This window comes from Coffea arabica, chromosome 10c (assembly GCF_036785885.1).
Source record: "Coffea arabica cultivar ET-39 chromosome 10c, Coffea Arabica ET-39 HiFi, whole genome shotgun sequence".
NCBI lineage: Eukaryota > Viridiplantae > Streptophyta > Magnoliopsida > Gentianales > Rubiaceae > Coffea > Coffea arabica.
Window position 1 is genome coordinate 17,028,885 of NC_092329.1, and position 16,298 is coordinate 17,045,182.

The 16,298-nt window shown below is 36.4% G+C and overlaps 1 protein-coding gene and 1 pseudogene across 19 annotated transcripts; both read left to right on the top strand.

Annotated features, from left to right (window-relative positions):
* Nucleotides 1–2,358: 2,358 nt before the first annotated feature.
* LOC140004341 (protein ALP1-like) lies at nt 2,359–9,390 on the top strand. Of its 19 annotated transcripts, XM_072069203.1 has the most exons (9): nt 2,359–2,451; nt 3,534–3,595; nt 3,789–3,975; nt 4,079–4,239; nt 5,069–5,125; nt 5,777–5,905; nt 6,007–6,193; nt 7,964–8,819; nt 8,915–9,390. In XM_072069203.1, the coding sequence occupies exons 7-9, from the start codon at nt 6,067–6,069 to the stop codon at nt 8,943–8,945; spliced, it is 1,014 nt and encodes a 337-aa protein (XP_071925304.1). In that variant the 5' UTR covers nt 2,359–2,451; nt 3,534–3,595; nt 3,789–3,975; nt 4,079–4,239; nt 5,069–5,125; nt 5,777–5,905; nt 6,007–6,066; the 3' UTR covers nt 8,946–9,390. The 19 variants fall into 19 exon arrangements, with proteins under 19 accessions (XP_071925304.1, XP_071925299.1, XP_071925286.1 ...); XM_072069198.1 differs by having other exon boundaries at nt 5,777–5,913; nt 7,964–9,390; XM_072069185.1 differs by having other exon boundaries at nt 7,964–9,390.
* Nucleotides 9,391–10,621: 1,231 nt separating this feature from the next.
* On the top strand, nt 10,622–14,025 carry LOC140016089 (protein ALP1-like; annotated as a pseudogene).
* Nucleotides 14,026–16,298: the final 2,273 nt, after the last annotated feature.

Here is a 16,298-nt window from a genome sequence, read left to right on the forward strand (position 1 = left end):
TTCTCTTTTTGAATTGCATTCATCCCATGTAATTTTGCAATCTCCTCTTGAGCATCTCTTGTTGAAGGTCTTCTTGGAACTTTTGATGTGAGGAGTTGTATCATTGTCCACTTCCATGAATTCATTACCCATGAAGGATGGGTTATCCCCCACTTGAGATGCTTTAAAAGCTATGCCTCTCTTATACATTCTTGCATTTTCTTCCTCTTGCACTTTGAATTTCAGCTTTAATTCATAAGAGGTTAGGGTATCCACAAGAGATTCAATGGACATAGAATTTAAATCCTTTGCCTCTTCTATAGCATTTATTTTGTTTTCCCATTCTTTTGGCAAGGCATTCAAAATCTTTCTATTTTTCTCACCCAAAGAATATTCTTTTCCAAACAATTTAAGATCTTCAATAATGTCACAAAATCTACTACACATCTTATCAACATTTTCAAGAGGATGCATTTTGAAAAATTCATATTGAGAAACAAGCAAAGATTTCTTTTGTTCTTTAATATCTTGGTTACCTTCATGAAATACACACAATTTATCCCAAATATCTTTAGCTGATTTACAACCTTTAATTCTGCTAGATTCATTTACATCTAATGCATTGTACAATATACACATGGCCTTGGCATTTAAAGAAAGGTATCTCTTGTCTTTTTCATTCAATTCTTGTCTAGTCTTTAATCTACTCAAATTGGTGGTGGAGTCAACTATTCTAGCTTCATAAGGACCATCTTCTACCACATACCATAATTCAATATAAACGGATTGTAAGAAAATCATCATTCTTTGTTTCCACATGCTAAAATGAGAACCATTAAACATAGGTGGTCTATCAATAGATTGCCCTTCTAAAAAAGAAACTTTTATGGTTGCCATGATCTTTACTCTAAGCGGTTAAGCTTGATCAAAAGAGACCAAGCTCTGATACCAATTGTAAGGCCCGGTGCAACCCAATGAGTACAAACAATTTCACAATGATGCACAAAAATATATCAAATTTAAGCACAATAAAGAAAACTTAATTAAAGAGAAAAGATAAGAAATGCAAACCAAATATCAACCCAATAGCCTCTTCAATTGATGGCGATGCTAACCAAGATGTACAAGTGAAGGCTCACTCCTTCCTCACCCCAAACACACTTTGGTTGAGCCAAGGAGTTTTACAACAATTCTAGTTAACCCTCAACAACCTACACTTGAAAGATCACTCACCCAATTAAGAACTATTTTATACAAATGAGGCAACCTTCACCAAGGTTTTACCACTTCAAGTGATAGGTTCACCTTCACCAAGGTTTTACTCCTCCTAGAGAATAACCTTCACTTGAGCAACCTCACAACCCAACTTTCCCAACCCCTTATACAACCAACAAAGAATCTTTCTACTCAAAAATCTCACTTGTAAGCTTGTATTTTGTGTTGGCAAAAGTCCCTTGTCTTCTTGTGCTTTGGGGTGTTTATAGAAGGTGAGAAATGGCTTCAAAAAGCTCTCCAACGGTCAAATATTAAATGCTGTCAAAACTAGCCGTTGGCCTGTCGGACGTCCGAGACCTCCTGTCGGACGTCCGAACCCTGCGTCCAAACCACCTGTCGGACGTCCGAACGCTGCGTCCGAACGTAGGCAGAGAGTCATCAAATCTTTGCGAAATTTCTCGGACGTCCGATGCGATCGATGTGCGTCCGAGGCGTGCGTCCGATCCTTCCGGACGTCCGATGCTTCCTCACGAGCGTCCGACAGAGTTTCCTTCTTGATGTTCTTCATTCTTTCGGACGTCCGATAGCGTCCGACATGAGTGCCCTGTTTTTGCTTCTTCTTTTATGCCACAAGAATCTGTTCTAATAAATTACTCACATAAAAACATTAGCCCAAATCTACATTTTGGTTTGTTAATCATCAAAACCAAGGATTGATCGACCAAGGTCAACAGATTATTTTCCAACGTATCCTATCCAATCGAGAACCAACCAAACACTAGATAACTTAAATTATTTATCCGGGAATGACTCAACCTAGAATGAATAATCGGAGAATGACTTATCGTATCTCATCCAGTCCGTGAACCAAACGGACCCTGAGATGATTAATATCACCTTTTTCATGGGATTATTTATCCCATGTAAAGGGGATTAATTCGGTTTGGTAGAATTTGTCATTTCATAATGCAATCAAACATGGGATGATATAGTATGATTAATTCAATTCGGTGTCATCGCATGAACCAAATGGATCCAAAAGAGAAAGATCCATCTTGCGAATTGAGAGTGAAGCATAAAAAAAAGTTAGTGGGTAAACTAAGTATTATGATATACGTTAAGGGGATGATTTGTAATTATTAAGTTTTCCTCCTCATTTCCTCTCTCCCTCAGCACACGTTTCAATACCCGTCGTTCTCTCTCCCCGCCCCGCTTTGCTGATTGTGAACTAACTGCTGCAATTTTGGAAGTCAATCGGTGAGTGCCCATTGTTTTCTTATCATATTTGTATGTGTTCTCTAGTTTTTTTGTTTGGCAGCTAGCCTATGAAGCTCCATCTCTTTCTTCCAAAATACTCTGTTTTCCCGGCTGGACAAACCAGAAAATGTTTGTGTGGAACTTCTCCACAAACTATGGAAAAAAAATGAAAATAGAGATTGTTTCTTGGTAAGCTAGTAACCAGAAGATTGTCAAAAAATCTTGGAAGCGCTGATTTTGTTTGGCTCTGATTTTAATGTGTTTTTGTCTCATTAACTCTACAATTTGTTGTTACCTCGTGAAGGATATTGTTGGGTTATTTTGCTTGAACTCACAATGGTTATGATGAAGTGAGGAATTCTGAGGGTCTGAAAAGATAGAAATTGTAGTGAAATTTTAGCAACCAATGCTGGTCGATTCAAATTGTTTGAGCTCCTTTTGTGAGCTTAAGTATGTACACTCAGCTTTCTTATCCCTTTTGTTTCTACCAAACATTAGTATATGCCATCGTAATTCTTGTGAATCTTCCTTAAAGTGCATCACATTTTGTTTTTCCAGTTTAAATGTTTACTTTTTGCCTTTTTTTACACAACAAAGAAAAAACTTACATTTGCTATTAAATTCTTGTATTATTGAAATTTCTGCACTCGAAAACAAGTTCTTCAAGCATTGTGTTTGAGATGGTTATGTTTTTGGGGATTGAATGCTGCTTGCCTTTGTGATCTTGATTAGAATGCCATCGTAATTCCAAAAAACCACCTCTACAGTAAAATTTAGATTTTCGTTTTGAGTAACCTTTGTATTCAATATCTTAGTTAACTTGATAGGCTATCGTTGAATGATATGCTTAGAGGCTTTGTTTGAGGTAGATATGTTCTACTGCTGCTGTTTTGAGTTTTTCGGACATGGAATCTTGTTTCATCTCTGATGCTAACTCTCTGCTATTAGTTCTGTTGGCATTTTATTTTTGAGTTTGAAATCTGCTTATACAATCTTTTCTGAACTACCTTCACTCCTGTCAAAGATGCATAAGTAATTGGAACTTCTTCTACCCTTATTGATGCTAACTTTAGTCTAAGCAGGGCTTGAGTGCTTGGCTACCTAAACAAGCTTCACATGCAATTGGCTGACTTGGATCATTAAAGTGAGTATTCTAATGGGAGGCATTATCTTATTTTTCTCATAAATGAAAAATCTTGGGTGTGTGTGTGCATTTGAGCTCCTTTTGGGAGGTCAAACAAGGAGAAGTCATCTTTTCATTTTATCTCATTGCATGAATGAAATTGATTTTGAAACTTTTGATGGCTTTACATGTTCATTTTGGGTTTCCTGCATAGGAGTAGCACTCTGGGATTGAAGAACTAAAGCATGAGAAGAAAAAGAAACCATTTTGCACCAGTTAAGTTCTTTTGACATTTCAGGTGTCTCGTGTTGTGTAAGAAGGAAGAAGAAGAAGAAGAAGAAGGAATTGCGAATAATTTGCTGTAAATTTAATGCATAGCTGTGAGAATATGCATATGCAAGGTATGAATTTATAATCAACTAAAATTGATTTGAACTTGTAGTTTGTGCACTTTCAAGGTCAATTTTACTTAAAAGCTATGGCTGTGGCTTTTTTTTTCACCAGTGCTGATTTATTTGCAAATAAGAAATCGGTGAAGGCTCTTGAAGTTTCAGCTGCCCAAGCATATTCTTCATCTTTCGTATCTACTTCTTTCTCGTAGCAGAGTGTCCTACTTGCAAGGAGGTTGATTCCCTGAATAATTTAGAATTCTGTTGGTTGAAGAGGTAGTTTGATTAATTTTAGACCCCAACTCTTCCCTTAATTTAGTTTTCTTGTTTAAAACCGAGACCTTTTTTATGGATTGGTTTGAATTTTTTGAAATTTTTTTTAGTTTGAGACCTCTCTCTGTCTCCCTTCTTTTTTGTTTAAACTTTGATAACCCTTATTATGGATTGGCATGCTTTGTTTGAAGTTGTTTTGTATTCTGAGCTAAGGTTACGAATTGTTTCAGACTTAGTTTAGATTAATAAAGCTGTTGGCTAATTCATGGTTTGGTGTTTCTCTGTTGTTAAAACGTAAAATCTTTGCCCTTTTGCCAGATTATCCAAATTTGCATTTCCTCTTGTTTTCAGCATTCATTTTGAGGCTGTTGGCCTTTAAGCCTGTCTGTGGAGTGAAAAATTTTTATCTGAAGATGCTTTTTGAAGAAGGGTTCAGTGTTCAGCATGTTATATTTTATTTCCAGATTCACAAACTTTTGCAGTATTAGATTGCTCTAATAAGAAAATGGTTTGTTATGTAAATGGGTAAATTATTATTTATGAAATATTTCCTGTGAACATTGTAGGTCGAATTCTGTTTTGATATCGACGCCGTTTTTTAATTGATAATTCTGTCCTTATCATTCTGCATTATGGCACTTGCAATTTAGTGTTTTTATGTTCCTTTTGCCCTCTAGGATGTTAATTTTGTTTTGTCCTTAGAAAATTTAGTTTTCCTTATGTTACATGTCATCTGTATGACTTTTTCTTTTACTTCTCCCTGGCAAGAGATTTCTAATAAGGAATGCTCCTGAAAAAAGATTCTTTAATTTACTTTCCTGGGTATCTCCAGGATGTGCAGCTCGTAGAGGCTTTGGTGAAACTTGATTAGAAGGCAGAAAATTCGGGGGTAAGTAGGATACGTCTGTTTAAGAGCATTAGCTCAAATCTAATAAGGCCTTGTTGTTTTTTTGGAATCAATCAACATATCCTCTTTCTTGATTTTCAAGAAAAAGCTGTTAAAGAGCAGCTGTTTTGTTACTAAAATTATGCTACATATTCAGTAGTAAAATATCAATTGTGGCCTACTCTGTGGAACTTTATTTGATATGGACCACTTTGAAGTACCACTAATATTTGAAAATTACATCTCGCAAACCTGTGTAGCCAATTTACAATTTGTCTATTACATCTCTTTTTTTTGGTAGGTAAAAAATGCTTCCTCCTATATGCACAGCAATTATTCGTTTCTCAATCCTACGTATCCAAATGGCAGCTCTAACTCTTTGGTGCAATCAGATCTGCAAAGAAGTTTCAATTCATTTTCCCTCCTTTTACATTCGTCTATTCAAAATGCAGAGATTGGGCCCATGGCATGATTCTTCGAATTTGTTGCAGTTGGAGCTTACACATATAGCCAATTTAGAACTTAACTACTATACCCTATGTTTTGCATCTGTCAATGTGTAAACATCTTTTAGATGGCTAAAATAATTGCCTTCTCCTGCTAATAGAATTTTAAAAGAATTAGTTCTCTCCTAATAATTTATACGTTTTGAAGGACCAAAGCTGGAAAAGTGAACGGTAGTCAAGAGCAGCCAGAATATTGGCATATGGCAATTATTCTTCTCTATAACATATGCGGGCATCCATCCCACTTTAATCAACACAGCTCGGCATGTCTTGTATGGTATCTCCGTTGGTTCCCTGTTGTATATTTTTGTTATGCAATAAATGGGCATCTGTTTTCTTTTTCTGTTGGGTTGAATTAATTTGCTTCCATTGTTGCAGTTTTGGCTTTCGAGGCTAGTGGGATTTTTCAATTTTTATTGAATTGTTCTTTTTGTGCTCATGGGTCCTATAAGAGTCCACAAGAAGAGGAAAGTAGACAAGAAAATGGAACCAAGCAATATTGCTTCTGGGTCTTCAGAGGAGGCCTCTGCTGATTGGTTTGATGCTTTAGCCAAGAAGATTGCGAGTATGTTCAGTTTAATTTGTGTTATCAGTTCCAATATATTAACTCTTTTGTGGTTCATTGGGGTTTTTTTTTAGTTATGTATGCCATTTTAGTTTTGTTAGTTTTCATGATCACTTGTGATATACTGCAGTTGTAATCAAAGCAAAATTCAATTGTGACATCTTGGATTAATTGGAATGATGGTAATTTGATTGACTTGTGCTTTATCTAATCATGGCAATTATGTCTCATTATTCCGAGAATGCATTGTTAATCGGTTCAGGAGACATCTCCAATTTGGTGGTCTGTATGAAGTTTGATTCATCCCCATATTTCATTTTATTAATTATTATGGATCCAGTGAGAAAGAGCATAAAGATAGTTTTGTTTGATCAGCTACTAAAGAAGATGGACTGGTAAGTGTTAGTATCTAATTAAGACGGATTGCCTTTGAAAGGTAAGTCCCTTTTAGCAGAACAAGAAATCGTTTGCTTAAGCATTTTGATAAGCATTGAACTTGACATAAATGGTCTGTGGTTCTTTTCTTCCCATCTCTCTCCAATGGGCATATTTGCTATTATTTGGTTCTCCAACTAATTTATTCTCCCTTCCCTAACAATGCAGATGCTTGTAGTTTTTGGAGCAATAGCAGTGTTCAGAAAGTTCTGATAAGAAACAATCATATCTATAAAGAATCAAAAAGAGGAAAATTGAACTTTGGTGTACTGGCTATCTGTTGTTTATCATTTAATTTGGTTTCTGTTCTTTCTTATTCTTCTTATTAGATCTCCTGTGTGCGAATTACGTGTGAACATAATTGTAGACATATACCCTAGTTTAGGTTTAAAAAGGGGGGTAAGGGTGACCATCTAAGGTTATTTTTTTTTACTTGAGTTGCTATTAGTTTTTTATCCATACTAAATCTTATTGGTCTGCCTCTACTTTGTCCTGCCTTTCTTTAATGCATGATGCTGTAATATACTGCTCTAGGCTTTCTTTACATAAAATGTTAATACATCTGGCTTGCTTAAACAATGAACTGCCACGTTTCTTTTTATGTTCTGATCATTCATCAGTTGTCGCTGTCCAACATGTCAAAGGGATGCTCCCTATACACATGTGAAGCTGATAGCTCTAGGAGTTACAAAAAGATAAAGACCAGTGTCTTTTTCCCAGCTGATGTATCCAGAAAGAATGCCACGTCAAATCTTCAGTTTTTTTGTAAACATGCTAGAACAGAAGTTCAATGCTAGCACTTTTTAAAGACATCAGAGTGGAATGGCCAATTAGAAGAGTTCAAGGCTGTGAACAATTGCACTATATTATTACCAGTTACATTCTGAACAGACAGATTGCATGTATGAAATGGACATGCACCACTTTATTTTTCTTCTTGCCTTCTAGGATTGGGGGGACAGGGGTGGGATGGGATTTGGAGTTCTAAATTTCTTCTATCCTTTGTACATTCTGCAAAGACATATTTCAGGAACATGTATGATCAAGCATATTCAGTACCTCATTCCTCCCCAAAATGCATGTTTCTCCATATGCTGACTTGCAATGTTGATCATTCTGTCTGAAGAGAGATAACAGTATGTGCCCCTCATGTGGTTTAAGTGCACTGTCTTTGTATGACACTCCTACAAATCCAGCATCAACAAAAGCTTTGTGACATACCAAAAGGAAAATCATGAACTTTTAAATCATGGATAGTTGAAGTTTTTCTATCATTTCTGAAATATGCTTTTTGTTTTCTGTTGTTTATTTTTCTTTCAACCCCCTGGTATGCAGGTAATCTAAATTCATCTCCGTCAAAGGGCTTGGATAGCTTTGAATCTATGTTCAACATGTCTAGAAAAACTTTTGAATATGTATGTTCACTTGCAAGGGAGCACATGATGGTGAAGACTCATTGTGCTTTTAGCAATGGTAAGCCAATGTCACTATATGATCAAGTTGCTTTAGCCTTGCGAAGACTTAGTTCTGGTAGTTCACTTATTACAATTGGTGATTCATTTGGGACACATCATTCTACGGTGTCTCAAGTGACTTGGAGGTTTGTGGAGGCCATTGAGAGGAAGGGAATTCAGCATATCAGATGGCCTTCCACAGAAAATGAGCTAATGGAGATAAAGTCCAAATTTGAACAGATTCGAGGCCTTCCAAATTGTTGTGGAGCAATTGACACCACTCATATCGTAATGCTGTTATCGACATCTGAGCCAAGAACTGATGTATGGTTGGATTCAAAGGAGAATCACAGTATGCCTTTGCAGGCAATAGTTGGTCCCAACATGAAGTTCCTGGATGTATTCAGTGGATTGCCTGGAATGTTTAGTGAAAGTTCACTGATACGGTATTCAAGCTTCTATAACAAATGTCAGAATGGAGAGAGGTTAGGGAAGAAAGAAAGACTATCCGAAGAAGCTGAATTGCAGGAATATATAATTGGTGATTCAGCGTATCCGTTGCTGCCTTGGCTTCTGACTCCTTATCAGGGAAAAGAACTTTCACAAACAAAAGCTGATTTCAATAAGCGTCTCTTTGCAACTCATATTGTGGCACAGAGAGCATTAGCAAGGTTGAAGGACGTCTGGAAGATCATAAATGGAGTTATGTGGAGACCTGACAAGCACAAGCTTCCAAGGTTCATACTTGTTTGTTGCATTCTCCATAATATTATCATTGACATGGAAGATGAGGTACTTGATGATGTGCCATTATCCCACCACCATGATCCAGGATATGGACAGGTGGTCTGCAATTCAGCTGATGAGACTGCCTCAGTTCTGAGGGATAAGCTCGCTCTATACCTGTCAGAGAGAAGGCATCCTTGAATATTTCATACCTTTGATGATTGAAAAGAGAAGGCTATAGGTGGAAGGCCATTTACTGTGAACTTGAAAATGCAAACCTGAAATTGGTGTCCTTATGCTGTATAACAAGAGTTTGCTTGGTACTATTCATCTCTTTTCGACTGCTTGTTTTGGGGTATTTCAGTCATTTTAGATAGGTGGCTTAGTATTTTTTAGCTTTGAGTACTAGTGGTAAGAGCAAAGAGTGTTGGAATTATGCTTTTGCCCTTAATTTTGTTTCAATATGGCTGTTGCACATCAGATGATTATAATGATGGGCAGATGCTTGGATGGAATTACTTTAATGTCTCTCAGTGAGCCTTTTAAAGCATTTCGGTTATTAAAGTCTCCAGCTTTTTGTAATTTGGAATTCCTTATTGAATGTCTATTAGGTTTGTCTTGCCACCATTACTTCATGGGTCTGAACGCATGATCTTTCTTTTTCCTCCCTTATGGTTGCTATGGTTACTTCACTTTATGGTTCCTCCTTTAGATCCTGGCCTTTTGCTACATTAACTATATCCATCCTTCACCTCTACTCTTTTGGCTGGTAGGGATTTCTTCCAGGTATGACATTTTTGTTTCTTGGTCAATTCTTAGGTAAGAGTAGTTTAACTTTTTCTAAGACCTTTAATGTGAATTAGGCCACTAATTACTTGAATAGCCATTACAATCAAAATAGCTATTTGTTTGAAATTCTTGTTCTTCTTTCCTTCTGCATAGTATAGCTTTTGTTCTTCTTTCTCACTGTCCTGTTAGTTTTATTGGTTATCTCATAGGATGCTATTTTGTGTTCTAAGTTATGTTTATTTTCTTTTTTCTCTGTTGTTTGTTTCTTTTATGTTTTTTTAAAAATTTCACAGTTCCCCAATCAAGAATTTCAAATTGAGAAACTTTCCATTTTGAATTCCCTCTTCTTGTCTGGTTGTCGGCTATCAGAATTTTCAGTTCCATGTAATTGAGCATAAGCTGGTTAATTCTTTCTTTTTTTTTTGAAATTTTTGTGTTTAACAATTTTCAGTTTTTTTTTTGGGGTGCAAGCAGGTTTAGGTTCAGTTAAAAATTTTTTAGCTGAGAATATACCAATTAAGGTATGCGTATCATTAGTGCTGATGGCTTTCTTAAACTCATTGGATTGCAATTACCTGATAGTTGTTTAGGTATGCTAATTAGTGTTGCATATCAGTGCTTTAGATTGAGTACATTTTTTGAATTCCTAGTTAATTATGTCTGTTGGTTAATTAATGCTTTACATTAATTTTCTCTGAAGCTATTGCAATTGTCTTGAAGTATTGCATATTTTCTGAAATATCAAACTTTAAAGGTAGAAGTTCAAAACTTTAAATATTGGTCTCCCTCCCCCTTTGCATTTCTGAAGTACAAGTGCTTAAAGTTTGATCTTTTAAGAAAACTTCCACTGTTCCTGCCTTACTTGATTTGTCAGCCACTGGAGGCCCTGAAGATGTCTCTTGAATGGTTCCCTCCAGAGACCAAAGATAAGAGGTGTAAATTTTTTTTCATTCCTCAGTCGTGCTTTTAGACGAGTTTTAGTAAAACACTTTTGGAATTTTGATTTTCTTGATCCGATGTTTGACTAGTCGTACAAGTCCAATCAAACATTTCAGGTAATTTAAATTCATCCCCATCAAAGGGCTTGGATAGCTTTGAATCTATTTTTGACATGTCTAGAAGAACTTTTGAATATGTATGTGCAAAGGAGCAGATGACGATGCAGACACATTGTGCCTTTAGGATTGGCAAACCAATGTCACTACATGATCAAGTTGCTTTAGCCTTGAGAAGGCTTAGGTCTGGTAGTTCACTTATTAGAACTGGTGATTCATCTGGGACACATAATTCTATGCTGTCTCAAGTGACTTGGAGGTTTCTGGAGGCCATTGAAAGGAACGGGATTCAGCATATAAAATGGCCTTCCACAGAAAATGAGCTAATGGAGATAAAGTCCATGTATGAACAGAGGCCTTCCAAATTGTTGTGGAGCAATTGACACCACCCATATAGTAATGCTGTTATCCACATCTGAGCCAAGAACTGATTTGTGGCTTGATTTGAAGGAGAATCACAGGATGCCTTTGCAGGCAATAGTTGGTCCCAACATGAAGTTCCTGGATACGTTCAGTGGATTGCCTGGAAAGTTTTGTGAAAGTTCAATGCTACAGTATTCAACCTTCTATAACAAATGTCGGAATGGAGAGAGGTTAGGGAAGAAAGTAAGACAATCCCAAGAAGCTGAATTACTGGAATATATAATTGGTGATTCAGCATATCCCTTGCCGCCTTGGCTTCTGACTCCTTATCAGGCAAAAGAACTTTCACAAATGAACGCTGATTTCAGTGTCTCTTTGCAACTCATATTGTGGCACAGAGAGCATTAGCAAGGTTGAAGGATGTCTGGAAGATCATAAATGGAGTTATTTGGAGACCTGACTAGTACAAACTTCCAAGGTTTATACTTGTAAGTCGCATTCTTCATAATATTATCATTGACATGGAAATGAGGTACTAGGTGAATTGCCATTATCCCTTCACCATGATCAAGGATATGGAAAGGTGGTCTGCGATTCAGCTGATGAGACTGCCTCAGTTCTGAGGGATAAGCTCGCTCTGTACCTGTCAGATAGAAGGCATCCTTGAATATATCATGCTTTTGGTGATTGAAAACGGAGTTTGTTGGTAGAAGGCCATTTAATGTGAAGTTGGAAATGCAAGACTGAAATTAGTATCCTTATGCTATATAACAAGAGTTTGCTTGGTACTATTTATCTCTTTTCGACTGCTTGTTTTGGGGTATTTTGGTAATTTTAGATAGGTGGCTTAGTATTTTTTTTAAGCTTTGAGTACTGGTGGTAAGAGCAAGGAGGGTTGGAAGTATGCTTTTGCCCTTAATTTCATTTCAATGCAGCTGTTGCACATCAGATGATGATAATGATGGGCAGATGCTTGGATGGAATTACTTTAATGTCTCTCTGTGATCCTTTTAAAGCATTTCAGTTATTAAAGTTTCCGGCTTTTTGCAATCTGGAATTACTTATTGAATGTCTATTAGGTTTGTGTTGCCACCATTACTTTCATGGGTCTGAATGCGTGATCTTTCTGCTTCCTCCCTTATGGTTGCAAAGGTTACTTCACCTAAAGGCTCCTCTAGATTCTGGCCTTTTGCTACATCAACTTTAAAGTCCTTCTTCTTTGCTCTTTAGGCTGGTAAGGCTTTTTTCCAGGTATGACTTAGTTTTTTGTTTGGTCGATTCATGGGTAAGAGTGGTTTAATTTTTTTTAAGACTGTCAATGTGATTTAGGCCACTAAATAGTCGAATAGCCATTACAATCATAATAGCTATTTGTTCGAAATTCTTGTTCCTTTTTCCTTCTGCATAGTATAGCTTTTGTTCTTCTTTCTCAGTGTCCTGCTATCTCTCATAGGATTCTATTTTGTTTTCTAAGTTATGTTTAATTTCTTTTTTCTCTGTTTGTTTCTTTTGTGTGTTTTTTTAAAAAAAATTTCAGAATCCCCCAATCAAGAATTTCGATTTGAGAAACTTTCCATTGTGAATTCCATCTTCTTGTCTGGTCATCAGTAATTATCAGAATTTTCAGTTCCATATAATTAAGGATATGCTGGTTAATTCTTATTTTTTTTTCTTTTGTTTTTGTAATTGTTGTGTTTTGCAATTTTTCGCTCCACTTTTCTTTTTGCAAGCAGGTGTAGGTTTCAGTTTATAACTTCTTTAGCTGAGAATATGCCAATGAAGGTATGCAGATCCTTATTGTTGATGGCTTTCTTAAATTCATTGGATTGCAATTACCTGATAGTTGTTCAGGTATGCTAACTAGTGTTGCATATCAGTATTTTAGAATTTTTTCGAATTCCCAATTCAATAGTACATTTTAGTAATGGGCACATCTAATAGTTGCCTCTTAACTATTCATGCTATTGATGATAGGTGAACTGAAAATTTTAATTTACGTCCACATTATGTCCTCTTCTTGGTTGCAATGCTACAGGCAGTTCTATTGATGACCAATTCATCATTGAAAACCTTCCTCTAACACAAGGCCTGCTGTCTGTCAGTGTTTTTTCGACATGCATACTGCATGTTGGTTTTTCCATATCAGTATGCTAAATGTTATTCAGGCATGAATTCTGTTATGCTCATAAAAGAAGCTTGTGAACATCTTTTCTAGATGTATTTGGCTTCCAATGAATTTCATGCAGCTTTTAATAGAAAAAGGACTTGACAATGAAGCGGATGTTTTCAATTTAATGGACACCTTGTGGAGTTGTATATTGACGTGAAGCGTGACGATTTAGTAGAAGTTGGCATGCGTGAACTCGACCAGGAAGAGACTCTCCTTTATTGACAAGGAAAGATGCTTACTCTCCATCGTGTGGTTGGTAATCAAAAGTTGTACATGCATATAGTTATATTTGATTGTATGCACCTTGATCTTCTTGCTGAAGTTCCTTCTGTCTCTCTCCTTTCTTCAACAGTGAGGTTGTGCATATCTTCCAGACTTGATATCTATGATGCCATGGGAGTGGATTTTCCAGCTCCACTAATAAACTGTCGTCTCTCTTTACTAATTGCCTGCAAAAATGAATATGATTAGTAGATGCCAGTAGCATCAATAATATCATGTGAAATTACTTTTGGTGAATTTCTTGTATCCATGAATTTGGAAGTAGAATTTCCAAGATGGTACTTATAAATTTCTCTAATAGGAAAGATGTTCATCTTAGAATACTTCCTGAAGCTCAGTACTGTATTTATAAACTTGTGGAATGGCATCTGGATAGAAAATTCCACCATTATCTCCTTGGGAATTCTAGATCTTTAAGGTGATGATGGGTACCGAGGAATATTCAACCTCCCAAAATTCCTGGATTTCTGCTGTTAACGAGATTCCCTGGGTGGAGGAATGTTATGTGCTGTTGAATTGCTGAAGTTTATGGAAATAAATTATCATTTTTTAATATCATATATGGAGTCAAATATTACATTAAGATTGCTATTGCTGTTAGGGGTTATGGTGGAGGTCATGGCTTGGTTTGTGGTGCCAGTCTCAGGCGGTTCATCTATAATTACTAAATTCTTAGGGGGTGCTTGGTTCGTGCTCCAGAATTGGAATTGGATACGGAATGAATTATAAAAAATCAGTATGGGTATAAGCTCCTAGTATCATTGTGTTCACTACTGCTTGGTACAATTTTTAGTGGAATGGGTATCAAAATTATTATTGCATTTTTGCCCTATCTTTTTCTTTGTTGGGTTCAATCATACGGGCGTTTAGCAAATCATCAGACCATCCCCAATCTAGACCTTCTGTTTTAAGAATTTGACTATCTGTGGAAATGGGCAGGGTGGCATCTCTCACAGATAAAAATCGTTTTCCGAGTTTCTACAGTAATCATGAAACCATGATGTTGCAGAAGAAAGGGCTAGAGAAAGGTAAAAATTCCTTCCATCAGGGAATCAATTAGTTGTTGATTTAGACAAGCACACCCTATGAAGATATGACAATATATCAGAAAGCTTCAGCTGAGATGCCACAGTGGTGGTTGAAGAATCTTCTGCAACATCTTCTGACTTGGACCGTTTTAAATGGCGATAATCCGAGTAATCATCTACAATGTTGTCGAGAACCTGCTCAGCTTCTTTGAGCTTGCTTGCAAGTGCAAGAATTGCAGCATCTTTTGACCTGATTTCTTGCGAGAGTTTCTGATTTGCATCTTGAAGATCAAGAATTTCTTGGAGCTCTGCAACAGCTTCAAATAGCTGAGTTTGAAGGTTTGTGAAAAGAGCAAGAATTTCTTTGGAGGAAGAAGTATAAGAATCTGGGGCAGTTGATGTCAAAGGTTGGGGTTGGGAAGACGAAGGAGGGTAGGGAACCTCGAAATGCACTAATCCAATGCGACCGATTAGGTGAGACATCAAAGAGTCTTGGAATCAAATATAGGAATTAACAAAACCCACCAATTCACTCAGGAATGGAAAGTTGGAATTCATTCCAAAATTTTCAATCCCACACTTATTATCCAAGCACTTAAAATGGACATCATTCCAAATCCTGAATCCCATACCCTCTAACCAAGCAACCCCTTAGTGTATTTGTTCATTTCATGTCTTATAAAATGTATCCACCATTATTAGTTTTTCAATGCTACCTGCCAAGGAAGTACATCTAGAGGATTTGGTAGTAAATTCTTGAATTATTGAAATTTCTGCACTCTTTCAAGTTGTTCAAGCATTGTGATTGAGATGGCCATGCTTTTGGGGATTGAATGCTGCTTGCCTTTGTGATCTTGATTACCATGCCATCGTAATTCCAAAAAGCACCTTTACGGTAAAAATTTTGATTTTTGTCTTGAGTAACCTTTGTATTCAATATCTTAGTTAACTTGATGGACTATCATTGACTGATATGCTTAGAAGATTTTTTTTGAGGTAGATATGTTCTGTTGCTGTTTGAGTTTTTGGGACATGGAATCTTGTTTCATCTCTGATGCTAAATCTCTGCTATTAGTTCTGTTGGCATTTTATTTTTGAGTTAGAAATCTGCTTATGCAATCTTTTCTGAACTACTTTCGCTCCTGTCAAAGATGCATAAGTAATTGGAACTTCTTCTACCCTTATTGATGCTAACTTTAGTCTAAGCAGGACTTGAGTGCTTGGCTACCTAAACAAGCTTTATATGCAATTGGCTGACTTGGATCATTCAATTGAGTATTCTAATGGGAGGCATTATCTTATTTTTCTCATAAATGAAAAATCTTGGGTGTGTGTGTGCATTTGAGCTCCTTTTGGGAGCCCAAACCAGGAGAAGTCATCTTTTCATTTTATCTTATTGCATGAACGAAATTGATTTTGAAACTTTTGATGGCTTTACATGTTCATTTTGGGTTTCCTGCATAGGAGTAGCACTCTGAGATTGAAGAACTAAAGCATGAGAAGAAAAAGAAACCATTTTGCACCATGTGTAAGAAGAAAGAAGAAGAAGAAGAAATTGTGAATAATTTGCTGTAAATTTAATGCATAGTTGTGAGAATATGCGTCTGCAAATTATAAATTTATAATCAACTAAAATTGATTTGAACTTGTAGTTTGTGCATGTTCAAGGTCAATTTTACTTAAAGCTATGGCTATGGCTTTGTTTTTCACCTGTGCTGATTTATTTGCAAATAAGAGTTTGGTGCAGGCTCTTGAAGTTTCAGCTGTCCAAGTATATTCTCCATCTTTCGTATCTACTGCTTT

Excerpts from the sequence above, each read along its gene's own strand:
- LOC140004341 (XM_072069198.1), top strand. The coding sequence starts at position 6,067 with ATGGGTCCTATAAGAGTCCACAAGAAGAGGAAAGTAGACAAGAAAATG. Across the intron at positions 6,194-7,963 it reads TTTAGCCAAGAAGATTGCGA|GTAATCTAAATTCATCTCCG; the intron begins GTATGTTCAGTT and ends CCTGGTATGCAG.